We start from the raw sequence: 18114 nt of genomic DNA, 5'->3' as shown, positions 1-18114 counted from the left end.
ACTCTTTTATGAACTTTTTTTTCCAAAAAAAAAAAAAAAACACCCAATATGGGTAGTTCATTTGTTATCAAGTTATTTCATAGTTTTATATTTCAATTTCTGTTAGGATGTTTATAACGTAGTGATAAATCGATTCAGACATTCCTGCCTTTTAACAAATCCATAACAATAGAATCTTATGATTATTATGTTTACTAAAGATATGCTCTTGGTGTCATTTTTTCATTTAGGATTTTCTAAAAGCCCCAGATGTATATTGCTACTCATTCCTTTAGTGATTATTAAAGGACTAAATGACGTCAGTAATCTTAGACCTTAGAATTTCTTATTATTTCCTGAAAAATATATCTTCAGAGTGAATGAGGAGAGCTCTTCTTAACTATTCTAATATTTTGTGGGGGGGAGGGAGGAATTTGAAGGAGGGGGTATTTCTGTATATTTTCCTTAGATGTAATTTTCATCAAACTACATATGCATTCAATATGAGAATAATTTATTTTCTTTTCCTTTCTGTTTTCGTCACACGTACTTTAAAATTTCCATTATTTTTGCTTCATTGAAAGCCATAGAATGAGTTAACAAATGAAGAGGCATTCTCCCCTCTTCAGAGGAGCAAATGCTGGTATAATACAAGCTACTTGAAGGTTATAAAACATGAGTAGGAGGGCTCCCCATATTATTTCTACTCTTGATAGATTTGAGTCTTTTTTTCATTGGTGACAAGTCAAATATTTTTGAAATATACTGCATCTTGAAGAAAATAGTTTTATTCGAATGCATTTTCCATCTGATTAAGTATCTTTCCCATTATCTTTTTATCTTCTGAAAACCTTCAGAAGTGGAAGAGAGGACATGATTCGGCATCTGGGAGCAAACGCCTTGAGATATTTTTTAAATCATAAAAAATGCTGACTGAAAAGTAAAAACAGATTTTGCAATAATTTATTTTCAGAAATCTTGGCAGCTTATTCTCCAGTTTCAAATGAACAACATGGTGTTCTTTGTTTCCGTTAGACAGACAATTTAACAATATTGTTTCCCTGTTTCATTGGAATAACTAACATTGGCTAGGCTCATAATAACGGTTTCAATAAATGCAGATAGTAGATAGTCACCTCAGGCTATTAATAACCTGATTTGTATTGAAGTGTTGAACAGAGAAATATAGTAAGAAACAGGAAGTTCCCATGTTTTACACATAAATTATAAATAGAATAATTGTTAATGTGTTCATGCTTTCATTCTTCCATTCCCAATTCTTTCTTTCACTTACTGGCCTCAACTATATATCAGAAGAACAGTGCTAAGTGTGCAAAATTAGTTAAGACGAAGTCTTTGAGTTCAACGAACTCATAAGTTACCAGATAAGAATTCAAAGCAAATTGCACAGCAATGTGATAAATGCTATACCAGGAATTTTCACAAGGGGCTGAGGATGCTGACCAGATAGAGGAAGAGCAGAAAGGACCCAGAACATGTTTGTTTCACAGAGAAAATAATCTAGAATCAGATCCTCAAAAATCTGTAGAGATTATTACCAAAGGGGAGAGAGGTTGAGGGGTAAGTTGGGACGAAGTAGTATTCATGACAGTTCGTAAACATTTCAAAATCTGCAAGAGTTTTATTGTCACTCAAGTGTAAAATGCATAGATAGCACTGCTAAGAGGTAAATTCTACTAAGGCATTTGGGCTTGACTTCTATAGGCGATTGGATTCTGGAAGCATTTTAAGTGAGAATTGCACAATAAGTTTTGTTTTAGAGTGTTAGATGGCAGTGGTATGGAGGAATAACTGAGAGAAAACAAAAGTGATATTGAAGTTGTGGAAAGAAGTAAACCAATACTGAAATTGAACACAGGAGGGCATCTCAGCATACTTCCCAGTTTCTTTTTTTTTTTTTTTTAACCTTTTTTAATGTTTATTTCTTTTTGAGACAGAGCATGAGCAGGAGCAGGAGCATATGCATGGGAGGGGCAGAGAAAGAGAGGGAGACACAGAATCTGAAGCAGGCTCCAGGCTCTGAGCAATCAGCACAGAGCCCAACGCAGGGCTCGAACTCATGAACCACGAGATCATGACCTGAGCCGAAGTCGGATGCTTAACCGGCTAAGCCACGCAGGCGCCCCCTGCCCAGTTTCTGAATTACTATTCTACTATTCATTAAACTAGCATTAAAAACAGGAGGAAAAGAAAAACTTTCAAGAGAAGGTCCTTAAAATATTGATCGTTGTCAATATTGATACTGATACATCAATATGTAAGGCACCATGTTGTGTACAAGAATACAGTGGAATATGAGCAATATGTCTGTAATTTTTTAGTTTAGATGGGGAATAACACATAATTTAGAATGAGTGTGACAGGTAGTACACCCTAAATATGTTGAGAGGATGAACAGATTACATTTACCTGAAAAGGTGGGAAAAATTAGTAAAGAGATTTCATAGCTAAGTAAAGGAAAGGAAGTCTGAGCAGGTGGATGGGCTCAGATTACAAAAGTTTTGTATGCTAGGCAGAAGCAGTATCCAAGAATTTAAATGTTTCTACTTCTCTCTGGCCTCCTTCCCACGGTGTGACTTTCCTGATTCCTTTGTTCCTCTTCCATCTGGCTTTTCCCTTTTTTCTTCTCTCTTACTCTCCAGAACAGCTAATATTCCATGCCAGGCCTTAGCCTTCTCTCCTGAAGCCCTTTTTGACAGCTGATATGGAGGCCCTAGGGACACCCAGTCTCTTCCTGGACAGCAAGCGCTGCCATGTTCTTCGTTTCACTTGCAACAACTTCAGAGAGACATTTAATGAAAGTCTATCTTATACCAGATAAAGTGCTAGGAAGTGGCACTACAGAGTGAAAAAGGCCCCTGATCTCAAATACAATAAAAAAAAAGATTTTATAATTTGAAATTATAATTAATTATGATTTTATAATTTGTAATTTTATATAATTTATAATTTACAATGGAAAAGGACTTTCAATATAATTAACCAAAGAATTTATGTGCATTCAATAGCACAGGTTCAAACTTGGCGATAACGAATAAATAGGAGTATTTTTGCCCCTGAGAGCTCAGTGAATTCACTCTGGACTTCAGCCCCATTCCAGTGGAGGAATTTAAAGTACTGTCCATCTAAAGTTTATTTATTATTATTATTTAAGTCTCTTAACTGTCCTATGGACTGGATATTGAAGGTGCTTCTGCTATCATTAGTGAGATTCCACCTCTTTAAGTTCTTAGTGCTAATTGCTAGCTTGGAATTCTTATAAATTCCATGACTGAGATTTCACATTGAGAAGAGAAATATCCTCAGGAATGGCGTCCTGTACTACTCTTTCCTTAACTTTTCTTTTGACTCTTTTTTTAAAAGTTTATTTTTTTTGGGGGGGGGGGATGTTCAGAGAGGAGACACAGAATCCCAAGAAGGCTCCATGTTGTGAACACAAACCCAGCGCAGCTCAATCCCAAGAACCATGAGATCAATACTGGAGCCCAAACCAAGAGTTAGAAGCTTAACCAGTGGAACTGCCGAGGTGCCCCTTCCTTTGACTTTTAAAAGGGAGCTAAAGCCCTGGTGGAGTTAATGACTGTTTTACCAATCCAGCTACTCCTATGATGAATTTCTGATATCCCACGCAGAGAGCTAAGTATAAAACACAGAAAAATCGCAGCTATCCATTGTAGTTAGTAAAGGACCTGCTATGCATTTTTGTTTTCATTTTTCTGCAGTTGTTTAAGCATTAGGATAAAATTCAATTAAAAGGGAGATTATGCTGGACATAACTTTTTATTTAGAAGAAACTTCTTTCTCAGGTTTTTGGGTGTTGATCGATTGTATCTGGTAACTAAGCAGCTGCATTAGGGAATTCCTTGACTACTGAATAAAGTCTTGATTAATAAAATTAATTCACTATTTAAGAATCTCTTTACAGCGTCTAAATTTCAGATTTCAGAATTCAGCATGAGACCACGTAACTTGAAGCTGACATTTTAGGATTAGCGATTTCACATACTAATGACTGGACCCATGGTGGGCCATTAACTCTACAAACACAATGTGTATGTCTTCTGTGGCTGATTTTCATAAATAAAAGTGACAGAGGGAATTAAGGAATACTGAATTCTTACAGCGAACCAGGCACATTTATATCCTATTTAAGAAAACCCTAACCCAACCTGTAAGGTTGTTATTTCTATCTTTATTTATATCTATGGAAATTGAAGTTTGGACAGATGAAATGACTTGCTGAAGTCATTTAGGTAAGAATGAAGGAGCTGGAGTTGTTTCCTTCTGTCTTCTGACTTCAAAGTGCCTAGTGTATATATCAGAAAACCTGAAGGCCAAAATTCTAGCTCACCAATGCGGTATTTAATTTCTCTGATTACAGCTTCCTCATTTTTCAGATGTAAACAATATATTGTCTACTTACATTAAAAATGTCTGTGAGAGGGACCCCTGGGCAGCTCAGTCAGTTAAGCATCTGACTCTTAATTTCGACTCAGGTCATGATCTCACAGTTGTGAGCTTGAGCCCAATGTCTCGACGTTCTCGCTGGGAGTGGAGCCTGTTGAGATATTTTTTTTCTCTCCCTCTCTGTCTGCCCCTCCCCCACTCACTCTCTCTCTAAACAAATAAAAAAGTCTGTGAGAAAAAATGAGATAATTTATGTCAAGTTAATATTTCAAAGCACAGGGGTATCTTTGTTTTGCTTCCATGTGTATTACTGATCACAGGTGTCTCCACACAAAGCCAATGACCTCATAAAATTTTCTCTGAAATTAACTGTAATGGAATTTATGAAGCTAGTGGTCAGAAAAACGTCACATTTCACAGTACATACATATAAATGAATATGAATACGAATACGAATACAAATACAAATACAAATATAAATATAAATATAAATATAAATATAAATATAAATATATATTTAGTTACTATAAACTCGAGGAAGAACCTGGGAACACCAAGTATTTTTGGTTTGGTTTCTTTTTTTGGTGACCTCTGTTCTGGGGCTAATGGCAAACAACTTCAAGTAAAACATTTAGAGTATGGATAACCACATTAGGAGGGATATGTAAATTTAATTTTAATGGCATTTTTCATTTTGTGGGGAGGATGGCATTTTATGTTAGGCATTTGTAAAAAGTAGCATTCTACTTACACTGTCTTAAACTGTCTTTAAATGTGGAGTAGGATCCCAGTCCATGTATATAGTCTTTCTCCTCCCCAGCAAAGCAGAATATGCCATCCTGCTTAATGGTTTTGAAGCCAGTTGTTATCATTGAATGACATCCAGTGTTTTTTTGACCCAAAAGTTTGCTTGTCTCATCTTTCCTGACCTTTACAATAGTCAACAGTCTATGTTTTCCCCAAGTCTTAAAACATCATCATCACTTTAAACTGATATACCCTTCAACATCTATACAGTCAAGCAGAATAGAACATTATACCCTTTTGAATGGTCCCTCAAAACAACATTAAACAACAAATATTTGGGGCACCTAGGTGGCTGGGTTGGTGGAGGTCTGACTCTTGATTTCAGCACAGGTCATGATCCCAGATTTGTGAGATCAAGCTCCATGTTGGGATGCTTACTGAGCATGGAGTTTGCTTAGGATTCTCACTGTCTGTCTTTCTATCTCTCTCTCTCTCTCTCTCACTCTCTCTCTCCCCACCCCATACCCCTTCCCCAGCTCACTTGTGCACGTGCTCTCATTCCCTCTCTAAAATAAATAAATAAAGGGCACCTGGGTGGCTCAGTGGGTTAAGTTTCATCCGACCTCAGCTCAGGTCATGATCTCACAGTCTGTGAGTTCGAGCCCTGCATCAGGCTCTGTGCTGACAATGCAGAGCCTGCCTGCTTGGGATTCTCTCTCTCCTTCTCTCTCTGCTCCTGCCTCACTTGTGGTCTCTCTCAAAAATAAATAAATAAACTTTGAAAAGTTAATTAAAATAAATCAAATAAATTAAAATAAATAAGTAAATAATACAATAGAATAAAATTTAAAAACAAGTTTATTTACTCAACAAGTTACATACATATTATATATATTATGATATATAAGTAAACATCTGCGTTTTGCACCTTCTTGTCCTTTTTCTGTCCCTCTGTCTTTTCGGTTTCCGTGGACTTTATAGCTTACAATGTGAAAATTCATCACACATTCTGTCTTTTCCTGAAATGAGAGTAAATGTGGTCTGTACACATCTGTACTCTTGGTACCAAATACAGGTTGACTGATGGTTAGGGTCACCAGGTATAATACATGATGCCCAGTTGAAATTTTTTTTTGAGGATAGGTTACAATTCATTTATTTTTAAAATTTTTTTTTTATTTTTTTTATTTTTTATTTAACTTCCAGTTAGTTAACATACAGTGTAATATTAGTTTCAGGTATACTATATAGTGATTTAATTTTGAATTTTAGATAAACAACACATCAATTTTACTCTAAATATGACCCATGCAAATATTGCACATTTATATTAAAAAAAATATTTCATATTTATCTGAAATTCAGAATTAATGTGATGCCCTATATTTTTAATTGCTAAGTCTGGCAACCTTACTAATCATCTGACATTTGTAAAAATTCCCAATTCCAAGGAAATATGTATTTTAGGGGCACCTGGGTGGCTTGGTTGGTTAAGTGTCCAACTCTTGATTTCGGCTGAGGTCGTGATCTCAAGGTTCATGAGTTTGAGCCCTGCATCAGGCTCTGTGCTGGCTGTACAGAGCCTACTTGGGATTCTCTGTCTCCCTCTCTCTCTCTCTCTCCAATCCTGCTCATGTTCTCTCTCTCTCTCTCTCTCTCTCTCTCTCTCTCAAAATAAACAAATAAGCTTTCAAAAAATACAAAGGAAATACATATTTTTTATTTATTTATTTATTTATTTATTTATTTATTTATTTATTTAGTGAGAGAGCGCATGAATGAGGGAGAGGGACAGAGAGAGAATCTTAAGCAGACTCATGCTTAGCATGGAGCTGTATCCCATAACCCCAGGACCATGACCTGAGCCGAAATCAAGTGTCAGGTGCTCAACCGACTGAGCCACCCAGGCGCCCCAGAAATATGTATTTTAATTTTGACTTTTTATGCTGTGAGAGTATGTGCTTGCTTCAGATGGCTTTTATCTTCTTTCACTGATTTCCTTTTAAGATTATCATTATTGCTTATTAATTATTACCCCCTTGGCTCATTCTGGGACAATAATGGAGAAGTTAAGAGTACTTTTCTCATTATCTGGAGGTCTATAGTTAGTAATTTATTTATGTTATTTTATTCAGTTTTCAAGTTAGCCCCTTAGGGGATATGATTATACATTATTTCTTCAAGAATCGTTTGTTTTTAATCATCAATAATTTTCTATACTGATACTTAGAATTAAGACTTCTATCAGCTTTTAATCCTCTTTGAAAAATTAAAGCTTTGATAGCTTTCCCCTTTTGCTTTCACTGATACGTTCTGTGCTAAGTTACTATATGTTCCATTCCATGTTTGAAAATAAATATTGCTACTGTTCTTTAATTATATTTTTGTCATCTCGTTTGGGAAGTTTTCAAAGTCATAGAAGAGTGGAAATTAATTTTTAAACTTTACAGATGGATAACTATTTTTTTCTGGAAGTTATATCCTCTTAAAATGATAAAGGGGTCTGTAGTTGGGATATGAAAACTTATACCTTGGAATGTTTTCTCAAATGCCACCTTCACCACCATCACATAATTAGGGTTTTATCTAAAACTGTTACTTTATTTTCAAAGACCTATTCCTAATAATTTTCCACTCACAGAAATAAAATACCTTATAAAATATCAAAAGAGCAAACTCCATGAAGAAATAATTGCTCTGATAGTCTGTCTATATATCATATGCCCTGTAGTCTCTTTAACAAAACATCAACAAGTAGTAAAACCAACCCAGTGAGAGGTCAACAAATGCCAATAGCTTTTAGCTTATAAATTGAAATCTGTAATCTTAGGAATTTACTACTGCAGAACCTTGTAAATTTATCCTTAGAACCATAATATAGATGAAACCATGTTACTGTCTTTGAAAAAAATCCCTTCCTCTCTGATTCAAGATCAAGGTCTGCATTGCTGTTTTATGTACAGGAGTTGTCTGGTGATCTCAGTATATTTCTATATAAATCCACTTATTTTTAAGGAATTTAGGTGTTAGCTCTAATTTTCTAGTGAAAATGTCATGTTTACTGAAGAAATCATTGCTTGTTTCTCATATACTGAATCAATACATTTTTCATTGTTCTTCACAATAAGCATAAGCAGCTTTATTTTATAGGTTTAAAATTTATGTATTTTATTTGCATTATTTGTATTATTTTGTATAATTTGTATTATTAAGCTGGTGTTGGGGCCATTGAAGGAGCAGACATGACATTTTTACACCAAAATGTTTGATGAAGATTAAACCAAAAGAAAATAAAATTAATCCAGATGGAATGATCTAAAACATCTATGTGAAATTACAAAAGAACAAAAACGAGATTTTGTCATCAATATTTTTTTTATATTTTTGAAAAGGAAGATCATTTTATTTTGCTCAGTTAAATTATGGAAAAGCTCTGGGATCCAGGAAAATCACATGGAGTCAATAAATGAAAGTATAGATGGAATACTATTCAACTGCCTGAGCAAAGTGTTAGAGTGCATGACCTGTTCAGGTAACCAGGACCTCACATGAAGTCAACTCTATTGGAATGATTTTGAGCAGTTTATGGTTTTAGATAGAGCCTTAGTACCAAAGAAGCCAAATTAAATTGCTATTGATAATCACTCTAATAAAAGTGGGCGCTGTGTGGGGGAGAATTACCAACTGTCCCATGAGCCCTATGTCTTTAAAGAATTAATGACAGGGGCGCCTGGGTGGCTCAGTCGGTTGAGCATCATGAGCTGACTTCGGCTCAGGTCATGATCTGACGGTTTGTGAGTTCGAGCCCCGTGTGGGGCTCTGTGCTGACAGCTCAGGGCCTGGAGCCTGCTTCGGATTCTGTGTCTCCCTCTGTCTCTGCCCCTCCCCTGCTCATGCTCTGTCTCTGTCAAAAATAAATAAACATTAAAAAAAAAGAATTAATGATATACTACAAAGGAGCTCCTCTCCACATTTTCATTCATGCTCTGCCATTTGTAGAAAGACAGAACTGAGTATTGTGATCTATCCCTCCCTCAAATATACTTACCTGGGAAACAAGAAAGGGGAAGGGGATGGATCTTTGTTCTTTGATCAGAGAGTGAAAATTCTACCTTAATCTAAACTTTTCTAAATACGGTCATCTTAAAAGTTAGCTACCAAGGGACATTTAGATTTACCCTTCTTGGCCCTTCACTACCTTGAACACTTTGTCCAATTTTTCTATTTCATTTTCTGTACTCCTGTTTCTAGCTGTCCCCTTTTTGAATGCATATTTGATGCATAAAAATAGAGATGAAAACCAACATGTCTGTCTACTTGTTTGTATCGACTGCTGACTACTGGATTCATGTTCTGTCCAGGCACCGAAGGAGCAGTATTCGGGCACTCTGTTGAGACACCTCACATCAGAGCAGAACCTTCCCAAGACCTCAGGTAAGTTCTGGCTCTTCCACGTATGTCAGACTTTCCATCACTGTTGATGGCCCTTGGTATGTAAAGAAGTAAAGTAGAAAATGTGCTACATATTTATATAAAGAGTTGACATTCCCTGCCTACATGGTAAATGCCAAGTATTTGAGCTCAAGAAAATGTGTGTTATTATTGTAACCTTCTGTATATTTTTGCCCCTAACAAACATACAATGAATATAAAAATAAATATATCAGACATGAGGAGTGTGGAAAAGGCAGTTATAGAGAAAATTTAGAGGAGAATTAATAAAAATAAGGACTCCAGAAAATCCAACATAGACAATGAAATACATGACACATCTAGGCAGAAAGAAAGAGGTGGCAGAGAGTAGGAAAAAAGCTATAAATGGTCAGGGAATGTTATGTAAAGGGAAATACAAAGCAAATATGAATAGTAACCAGAAAAAGACAGAACTTAATTACCTTATGATGGATTCCTCAGTCTAGTATTTCCAATGGAATAGGCTGCTTCCTAACAATGTTCTGTTTCTAAGAGGCACAGTTGTATGTAACAGCCCTCACTACACAGAAAATTGTGAGATGACAACTTTATAGGGAATTCTCCCCAAGAAAATCACAGCAACTGTTAATAAAGTTTGAAATATTAAAATCTATCAACTGGTCAATTAATGATCTTGATTCAATAAATAAGGTTTGAGGTCCAGTGATATTTTATGTAACTTACAGCAGTAATCATTTCACAACTTCTACGTACATGAAATCATTAGGTAGTACACCTAAAACTAATACAACTTTATATGTCAATAAAAAAGATGTTTTATATAGTTACTCTCTGATAGATAAATTACATTCCAAAATACATTTCTATAGGATGAAAAAAAGACAACAATAATGATATTTAAAAAATAAATCACACATTAGAAATCATTTTCAAAGCTGAATCAAAGTATCAACCTGGGAGACAGTCTTTGTCTTAGAAAACACAATAGAGGGGCGCCTGGGTGGCGCAGTCGGTTAAGCCTCCGACTTCAGCCAGGTCACGATCTCGCGGTCCGTGAGTTCGAGCCCCGCGTCAGGCTCTGGGCTGATGGCTCGGAGCCTGGAGCCTGTTTCCGATTCTGTGTCTCCCTCTCTCTGCCCCTCCCCCGTTCATGCTCTGTCTCTCTCTGTCCCAAAAATAAATAAAAAAAAAAAAAACGTTGAAAAAAAAAATTTAAAAAGAAAACACAATAGAAATATTAAGCAAAACCCAAATTATTTCATAAAGATCAGGTGCAGCCCTTCTCATTTGGATGAGCGGAAAACACTGCTCAAATGAAAATAGAAAAATAAAGTAAAACGATTTAAATGTTTTAAAAAAGCCATACTTTCACAACAGTAACTTTTTCAGACCTTTATAGTTCTGTGATAAAATTTTCTAAGGAACGCAGTTTCTCACTATCTCAGTATTTCAGACTCAAACCGGCTAGTTGACAAAACCAGAAGGTGGCCATGATCTTCCTGTGATCAAGGCACTTTTTTATTAGACAAAGATAATAACTGTTTGCTCAATGCCAGAATCCCAACTCAGTGCCAAAGGATTTAGACGGGTTGAAGAGTATGTGTAAACAGCAACTCATAATGTGTTATAGTTTTAACTTAGGGCTCTTTTCTCAGTTAGGAATTCCCACATTTTTGTGTGATTATTTATTTTTTCCCTCCCCATCTAACAAAGGTGTATGTTCCCTTAGACCAACATCTGCATCTTCGTTGTTTATCTTCAGTGCTATAGCAGTCAACATATATCTCACACATAATTGTGTCTGATAAATACTTATTAATGTGAAATACTGATATAGCAGAACTCAAACTCAATAACGAGGACACTGAGTGCATGTAACATAAGAAACGTGGTGCTCGTTACTGCATTATTAGGACCCAGGTGGCTGACATTGACTCCAAGTGTTTTTGAACTGTGTTTTAATACAGATGTCAGAGTTAATTGATCCATTCCTTAAAAAAAAATGTTTAAATTACACCATTCTAAAAGAAACTTCTTTTTACATCTAACATTTTAGTAATTATATACTCAGTGTATGGTTTTCGTTATGAAAATCTATTGCTAAAAGAAAAATAGGAAGTGTTATTTTAATTACCTTGCTGACATGTCTCAAAATTCATAAGTGTGAATGTGAATTAAATGATAATTAGTAGATGGTGTTTCTGGTTTTTATTTTCTAATTATTCATCAATTATTTAAATATTGCACTAAGCTGAGTTTATCTGCTAGTGCTAAAAGCAAATTAGTAACCCCCACGATGAGTGTTACTGATCTAAATTTGAAACTGAGACAGAGGCAAAGCACAGTAATGATGGGGGTATTCAATTATTCATTTGTGTACATGAAGATGAAAAGCAGAGTGTCTGAGAAGATCTTTACAAGTCCTGCTGACAATTTTCCTTTCAGGGCAGTAAGAAGTACTCTTAGTCGACACCTAATTCTAATCAACAAGGTGAGATTGGTTGGCCAGGTAAATCAAATGGTAATTTGGGGAGTAAGTAGCCGTGTTGTCTTTAATTTTGTTTTTGTCGAGAATAAGAGACTTTAGAAAGATACATTTCAAAAAGTTTATTAAAGAGTATAGGGAATGTTTCGGTGTGGACATGAAGTAGATTTCTATAATTTATTAATTCAACGAATGTTTGATGAGTGCTTAATGTGTGCCAAATTCTGTTCTAGTTTCCACGTGCATTTCAAACCTACACATGTAGATTTTCTATGATGTCTTACACAAAGTTATATTGTTTTTCACTAGGGACCTCTGTGTTAAAAAGGCTAAAACAATGTATATTGAGTAGTCGAGACATAAGGGTATATTTTCCCAGAATAGCACAAATATGAATGTTCTTCCTTTTTTATTTCTTAAATTAATTTAGCTAAATTATCACAGTTCAAAAGAGTGTCTGCACTTTATGGTGAGAAGTGAGGAAACCCGTTTTATATTTCCCAAAGATTGTTTGGATCTGAGTTTCATTAACTGTTCCAAGAAAAGAAAACAAAACAAAACAAAACTAATCTGGACTTGGGATCAGTAAAACGAATTAATATGTAATGATGTAGCTGGAATCTTTTCATCATGTTCATTCTTGTGTGAATATAATTTTAAACTGAAATGTTAAGTTTTGCAGGCTCCAAACTGATCTCCGAAAACACATAGCTCTCATATACGTCATTACTGTGTTCAAGGAAAAGCCACCATGTATAAGGTAGTAAGGATTTTGCACTGAGATGTTTTGTCAATAAGAGGTTCTCCTCTCCTCCCCCCTCTTCCCTCTCCCCTTTTCCTTTCTACTCTCTCTGTTTCTTTCTTCTTCCCTTTTACTATTTCATTCTATGTATGTATATATTTATTTAGAGTTGATAGCAAATGATCATTATCAGAAGCTTGTATTAGGGTGTAATCTTGGAAACATAGAGCAACGATTGATGTAAAAATTTGTTTGATCTAATTTGAAGAAAGAGACCATAACTGAAAGCGCAAGTAGGCAGAAAACAAACCAACCAAAAAAACAGAGGCCACGAAAACCATGTGATTTGCAGCTGAAGAAAACTCTCCACAGCTTGAAGTGATACGACAGTAAAATTGCTTGTATATTCAGGTCACAGTTTACATTGTGTTTTTTCCCCCCTTAAAACATTTTTCTGTTCAATTTTCTATTCATTCCATCATTGAAATAAAAAATAATTCACTAAATGCCTGACACCGTGTTAAATATTTATGAAGAACCAGAAACATGCTTAAGTTCTGCTTAAGTTTCTATTTAGTAATTGCATCTCACAACTTACTTTTTAAAAGGAGTCTGAATTCTGTTCTCAGAATGTTGAAAGTTCTTCTAGAGACCTAGGCATTTTTTTTTCAAATTGAGAATTGTATAATACCATAAAAACAAAATCTGTTGCATCTTTAGTATGTAAACACAATAAAAACAGCATTTCTTGGGAAAAAAACAGGTGGTAGGGTGACTGAATTTCAACATTACTCCTTTTCTCTACAAGAATCTCTTGGTACCCACTATAAAAACTAGTCTGAAATCCGTCACTGTGATTGCTACAATGCTTTCAAAATGAACACAAATAGTACTTCACTAATTCCAATGACTAATCACATAGGAATTCACAAGCTTTGCAAATAAACATGAGTTTCATTTTTCAACAGGCCCCTTTAGAGAATGTTTTGTAATAAAATGAATTAAAATGAAACCTCCACTATGTTGTAAACCCTCCTCAGGGGAGGATTGACAATTGCTATATAGGACAGAAGCAGGGCATCATTTAATTGTTAATGCTGTATTGCCAAGAGTCTACTTACCAGATTGTTCTCAAAGGGAATACAGGTTTAGTCTAATTTGAGTTCCAGAGTATTCTGGAATGTTTGAGTTCCAGACTTATATAGGACTTCTATAGGAATTCTAGGCTTATTTGAGAAGGTCATGGTATCTAGAGAAAACCAAAATAACCTAAGGCTTAGTGAAATTTTATCAATTCTTTTTCTTTATGATTTTGGGGCTTTCCATCTTGTTTCAAAGGTTGTGTTGTTTTGTATTTGGGTATTTCCAGTATTTTCTTTTAATTTTCTGTCATTTAGTTTTACACTGGGTATTTCTTAGTTTTATGTTGTGAATAAATACAGTGGGAAATTATGTTTTGAATTTTCTTCTGATTTGCTATTGAAAATTACAGCCTGTGATTTACTACTTTTTGTATTTAGAATAGAAAGAACTAGAAATTATTCTTGCAGAGTGTGTTGAGGATCTAATGTTATTGTCTTCAGTATGGATAGACAATTTAGTAAGCATCATTGACTAAGTAACCTAGTATTTCCACCCAAAATGATTGCTACATTTGTCAGATATTAATTTATCATAAATACTTTTGATCTATTTAAATTATATTGTGTCCATTGATGAAATTTATGTTTTAATTCCAATCTCCTTTTGAATTGAAATAATTTCATGTTAATTTCTAATTTAAAAAAGAAAATGTCTGGGGTGCCTGAGTGGCTCAGTTGGTTAAACATCAGACTCTATTCAGGTCATGATCTCATGGTTCCTGAACTTGAGCCCTGCTATGGGCTCTGCACTCACTCTCCCTCTCTCTCTGCACTTCATGGGATTCTCTCTCCCTCTCTCAAAAAGAAAGAAAGAGAAAGAAAGAAAGAAAGAAAGAAAGAAAGAAAGAAAGAAAGAAAGAAAGAAAGAAAGTTTTAAAAAGGAATTGCTTATTAGTTTAAAAAAATAAAGTAAATAAAAATCTGATAAATGTTGCACATACTTTTCTCCCCAGAATAGTTTAACATAATGTTTTAAGTTTCAAGAGACTCTCTTTAGATTCTTGTTGAGATTTTACTACATATGTTTATTTTTTAATATTGGATTTATGATAGGGAAGTAGATACGAGTTTATTTTTATCTAAGAATATATCAGATTCTTGAATTTTTAGGTAAATAATATCAGATGTGCTTTCTAGATATCCCTCTCCCAGAAATAGCTGTGAAATACAGACATTGAGTGTTATAGCATTCATATTAATATGGTAATTTAGCAATGGAATTATATATAGTTTAGAAGCATCCCTTTTGTAATTAGTATTTTTTTCATTCTTAAATTTTATTTAAATCCAAGTAAGCTAACATATCATTATTATTCTTTACTGAGTTTTAATACAGTCAATGACAATCAAACACTAGCATCAGTTAACAGTTTTCCTATTTGGATCTGCATAGGTGATGTTTTATAAACTTTAACCAAAAACAAACAAAATGGATATTCCTATAAGATCTGAGACCACACCTTCTTTCCCAACACCTTATGAAAATTCTCAAACATATTCAATATTGAAAGCATCTTGCAGTGACCACCTATATACTCCCAGCTAGATGCCTCCATTATCATTCTCCTCTAGGTCTTTAATCACATATGTACACATTCCACTAGCCATCTGCCAGTAGATCTTATTTTTATGCATTTGAACATAAATTGTACATATCTGTACACTTTACCTGATCACTTTGGCCTGCATATCATTATCTAGTTTTCAATATTGCTTAAAGTTTTTTTTATTATAAAATAATTATACAATGACATTCACAAATAATTAAGTGCACATTTCCTGAGTTTTGACAAATGCATTTACCTGTGTAACCCAAATTCCTGTCAAGAAATAAAACATCATCATCACCCAAGAGAGTTCTCTTATGCTCCTTCCCAGAAATCACCACCACTACCCACAAGAAGCTACTTTTCTCTCACCCTTTTCACTCTGGATTAGATTAGATTGATTTAGTACTAAATATAAAATACAATACAATATGTACTCTTCTTTGCAAGATTTCTTTCACTCCTCATGATGTTTTTGAGATCCATCCCTGTTGTCGACTGTATCAATGGTTCCTTCTGCCTTTTCACTGATTAGTATTCTTTCATATGAACATATAATATTTTATGTATGTATTTTCCTAATTGATAGACACTTGGGATATAGCTGGTATATATTAAGCTTTATATGAAAATGCCAGAGCTTTCCAAAGTGATTATATCATTTTCTGCTAAAAATGAATGAGAATTTCAGCAGGTGCACATCTTCCCCAGTATTCAGTAGTGTTAGCATTCTTACTCGTTTGAACCATTCTGGTAGGTGTTTAGTGTTATTTCGTGTTTTTAATTTGCCATTACTTGATGAGTAATGATATTAATGACTTTTGCTTGTGCATATGGAACGACCATATATTGTTTAGTGAAGTATCCATTTATTTATAAACTTTTGTCCGTTTATTTTAATTATGTTTTTTGTATTTTTTCTTTCATTTTTAATTTTTTTAATGTTTATTAATTTTTAGAGAGAGAGACAGAGACAGAGCAGGAGTGGGGAGGGGCAGAGAGACAGGGAGACACAGAATCCGAAGAAGGCTCCAGGCTCGGAGCTGTCCGCACAGAGCCCAGTGCCAGGCTGGAACCCAGGAACCGTGAGGTCAAGACCAGAGCTGAAGTCAGATGCTCAACCAACTGAACCGCCAAGGCGCTCCATGTTTTGTGTATTTGTATTTTATATTTCTGTATTTTATCTTTGAGCTGGAGGATTATTTATATATCCTGGCACCAGTCCTTTGTAACATTTGTAACATCTGTATTTTGTGGATATTGTCTCCCAATCTATGAGTATATTCATTTTACTGATGGATTTTGAAAGGCAGCTTTTCACCTTGAAGACATCTAATTTATATATATTTTAAATATTTACTAGTTATTCCTTTTTGTGGCCTAAGAAAACTTTTCCTACTCCCAAGTCACAAAGATATTTTCCTTTAAAAACCTTATGTTTAGCTTTTACTTTTGATAACAGTGGGTGGTATAGATTGAGATTCATTTTGTCCTTACAGAGATCAGTTATCTGAGCAGCATTTGTTGAAAAGACTTTGCTTTTTCTCACTGGATCACTTTACTGCCTTTGTCAAAATCAGACGACCCTACATGTTAAAATTTATTTCTAGTGTCTCAGCATTGTCTTCATTATTAGAGTTTTGCAATAAGGTTTTAAGTTCAACATTGTTCTTTTTCCAGATGGTTTTGGATATTCTGTGATCTTTGCATTAGCTACATAGTCCTAGGCAAATGACTCAACCACACTAAGATTCAACTGCTTCCTAAGTAAAATATGGATAGAGTATGCATTTCTCAGAATTGCTGGGATGATTAAGAGATAATCCATGCAAAGTTTTAAGTATAGAATGAGTTCCCAGTATTAGATGATTATAATTATATGGCTAATTCACTAATAAAGAAGGGTAAATTTAATGATGGTTGTCAATGGCTACAATATTTTATTTTTAACGTATTCTATGATTTTATTTATCAGGTAACTGAGCCCCATAGAGATTAACTGTATTTAAAATTTGAGTAGAACTCTGTAGAACCTGAGTTTCTTATTCAAAGTCCTACATTTAATTCTTTCATTAGGTTGACATATCTCGAGCACGGTAATTTTCAGTGAGTACAAACCTCAATTTCCTGAACTACTTTTTAGAAATAACTTTCATTACTTCAGTATACAGCAGAACTTTCAATACAGGGAATTATTTTCTATGATTCTACAATTTATAATATAGCTTTTAGAAGCATCCTGCTTCTAGTAATGACTTGGGAAAATACTATTACAATTTTATTAGTGTTAATAAAATATTACTAATAAAATAGCCAATGAAATCATCAAGCCGTTTTGATAAGCTGGCATGACTAGTAATAGGTGATGCCTACTTCTATATTAAAAAAATTTGTATCTAAATCTATTTATTCTCTAGAGTTCTTTGGATAGATAATGTTATAATCATAAGCCTATCTAATTTCAAAGACTTTTCAAAGTGCCTGATTGTGCTTAAACGCAAAGATTTATTCCCGGAATTCATGGAGTTTAACATGTGGAGTTTAGATGGAGGTTTACAGCAAATTTGCATACCATTTGTGGACAAAAATATTCTTTTCCTATTGGCATAG

At 34.4% G+C, this 18114-nt stretch overlaps 1 protein-coding gene across 1 annotated transcript in view; it reads left to right on the top strand.

The window, feature by feature from the left end:
• SGCZ (sarcoglycan zeta) overlaps positions 1-18114 on the top strand; it is a 459998-nt gene that overhangs the window by 421366 nt on the left and 20518 nt on the right. The window contains exon 5 of the mRNA XM_049631689.1: positions 9516-9588. Within this exon, the coding sequence (XP_049487646.1) occupies positions 9516-9588 (73 nt within the window). The remainder of the gene's footprint in view (positions 1-9515; positions 9589-18114) is intronic.

This window comes from Panthera uncia, chromosome B1 (assembly GCF_023721935.1).
Source record: "Panthera uncia isolate 11264 chromosome B1, Puncia_PCG_1.0, whole genome shotgun sequence".
NCBI classification, from domain to species: Eukaryota; Metazoa; Chordata; class Mammalia; order Carnivora; family Felidae; genus Panthera; species Panthera uncia.
Note: the sequence above shows the minus strand (reverse complement) of the source record. Positions and strands in the feature narration are given on the sequence as shown.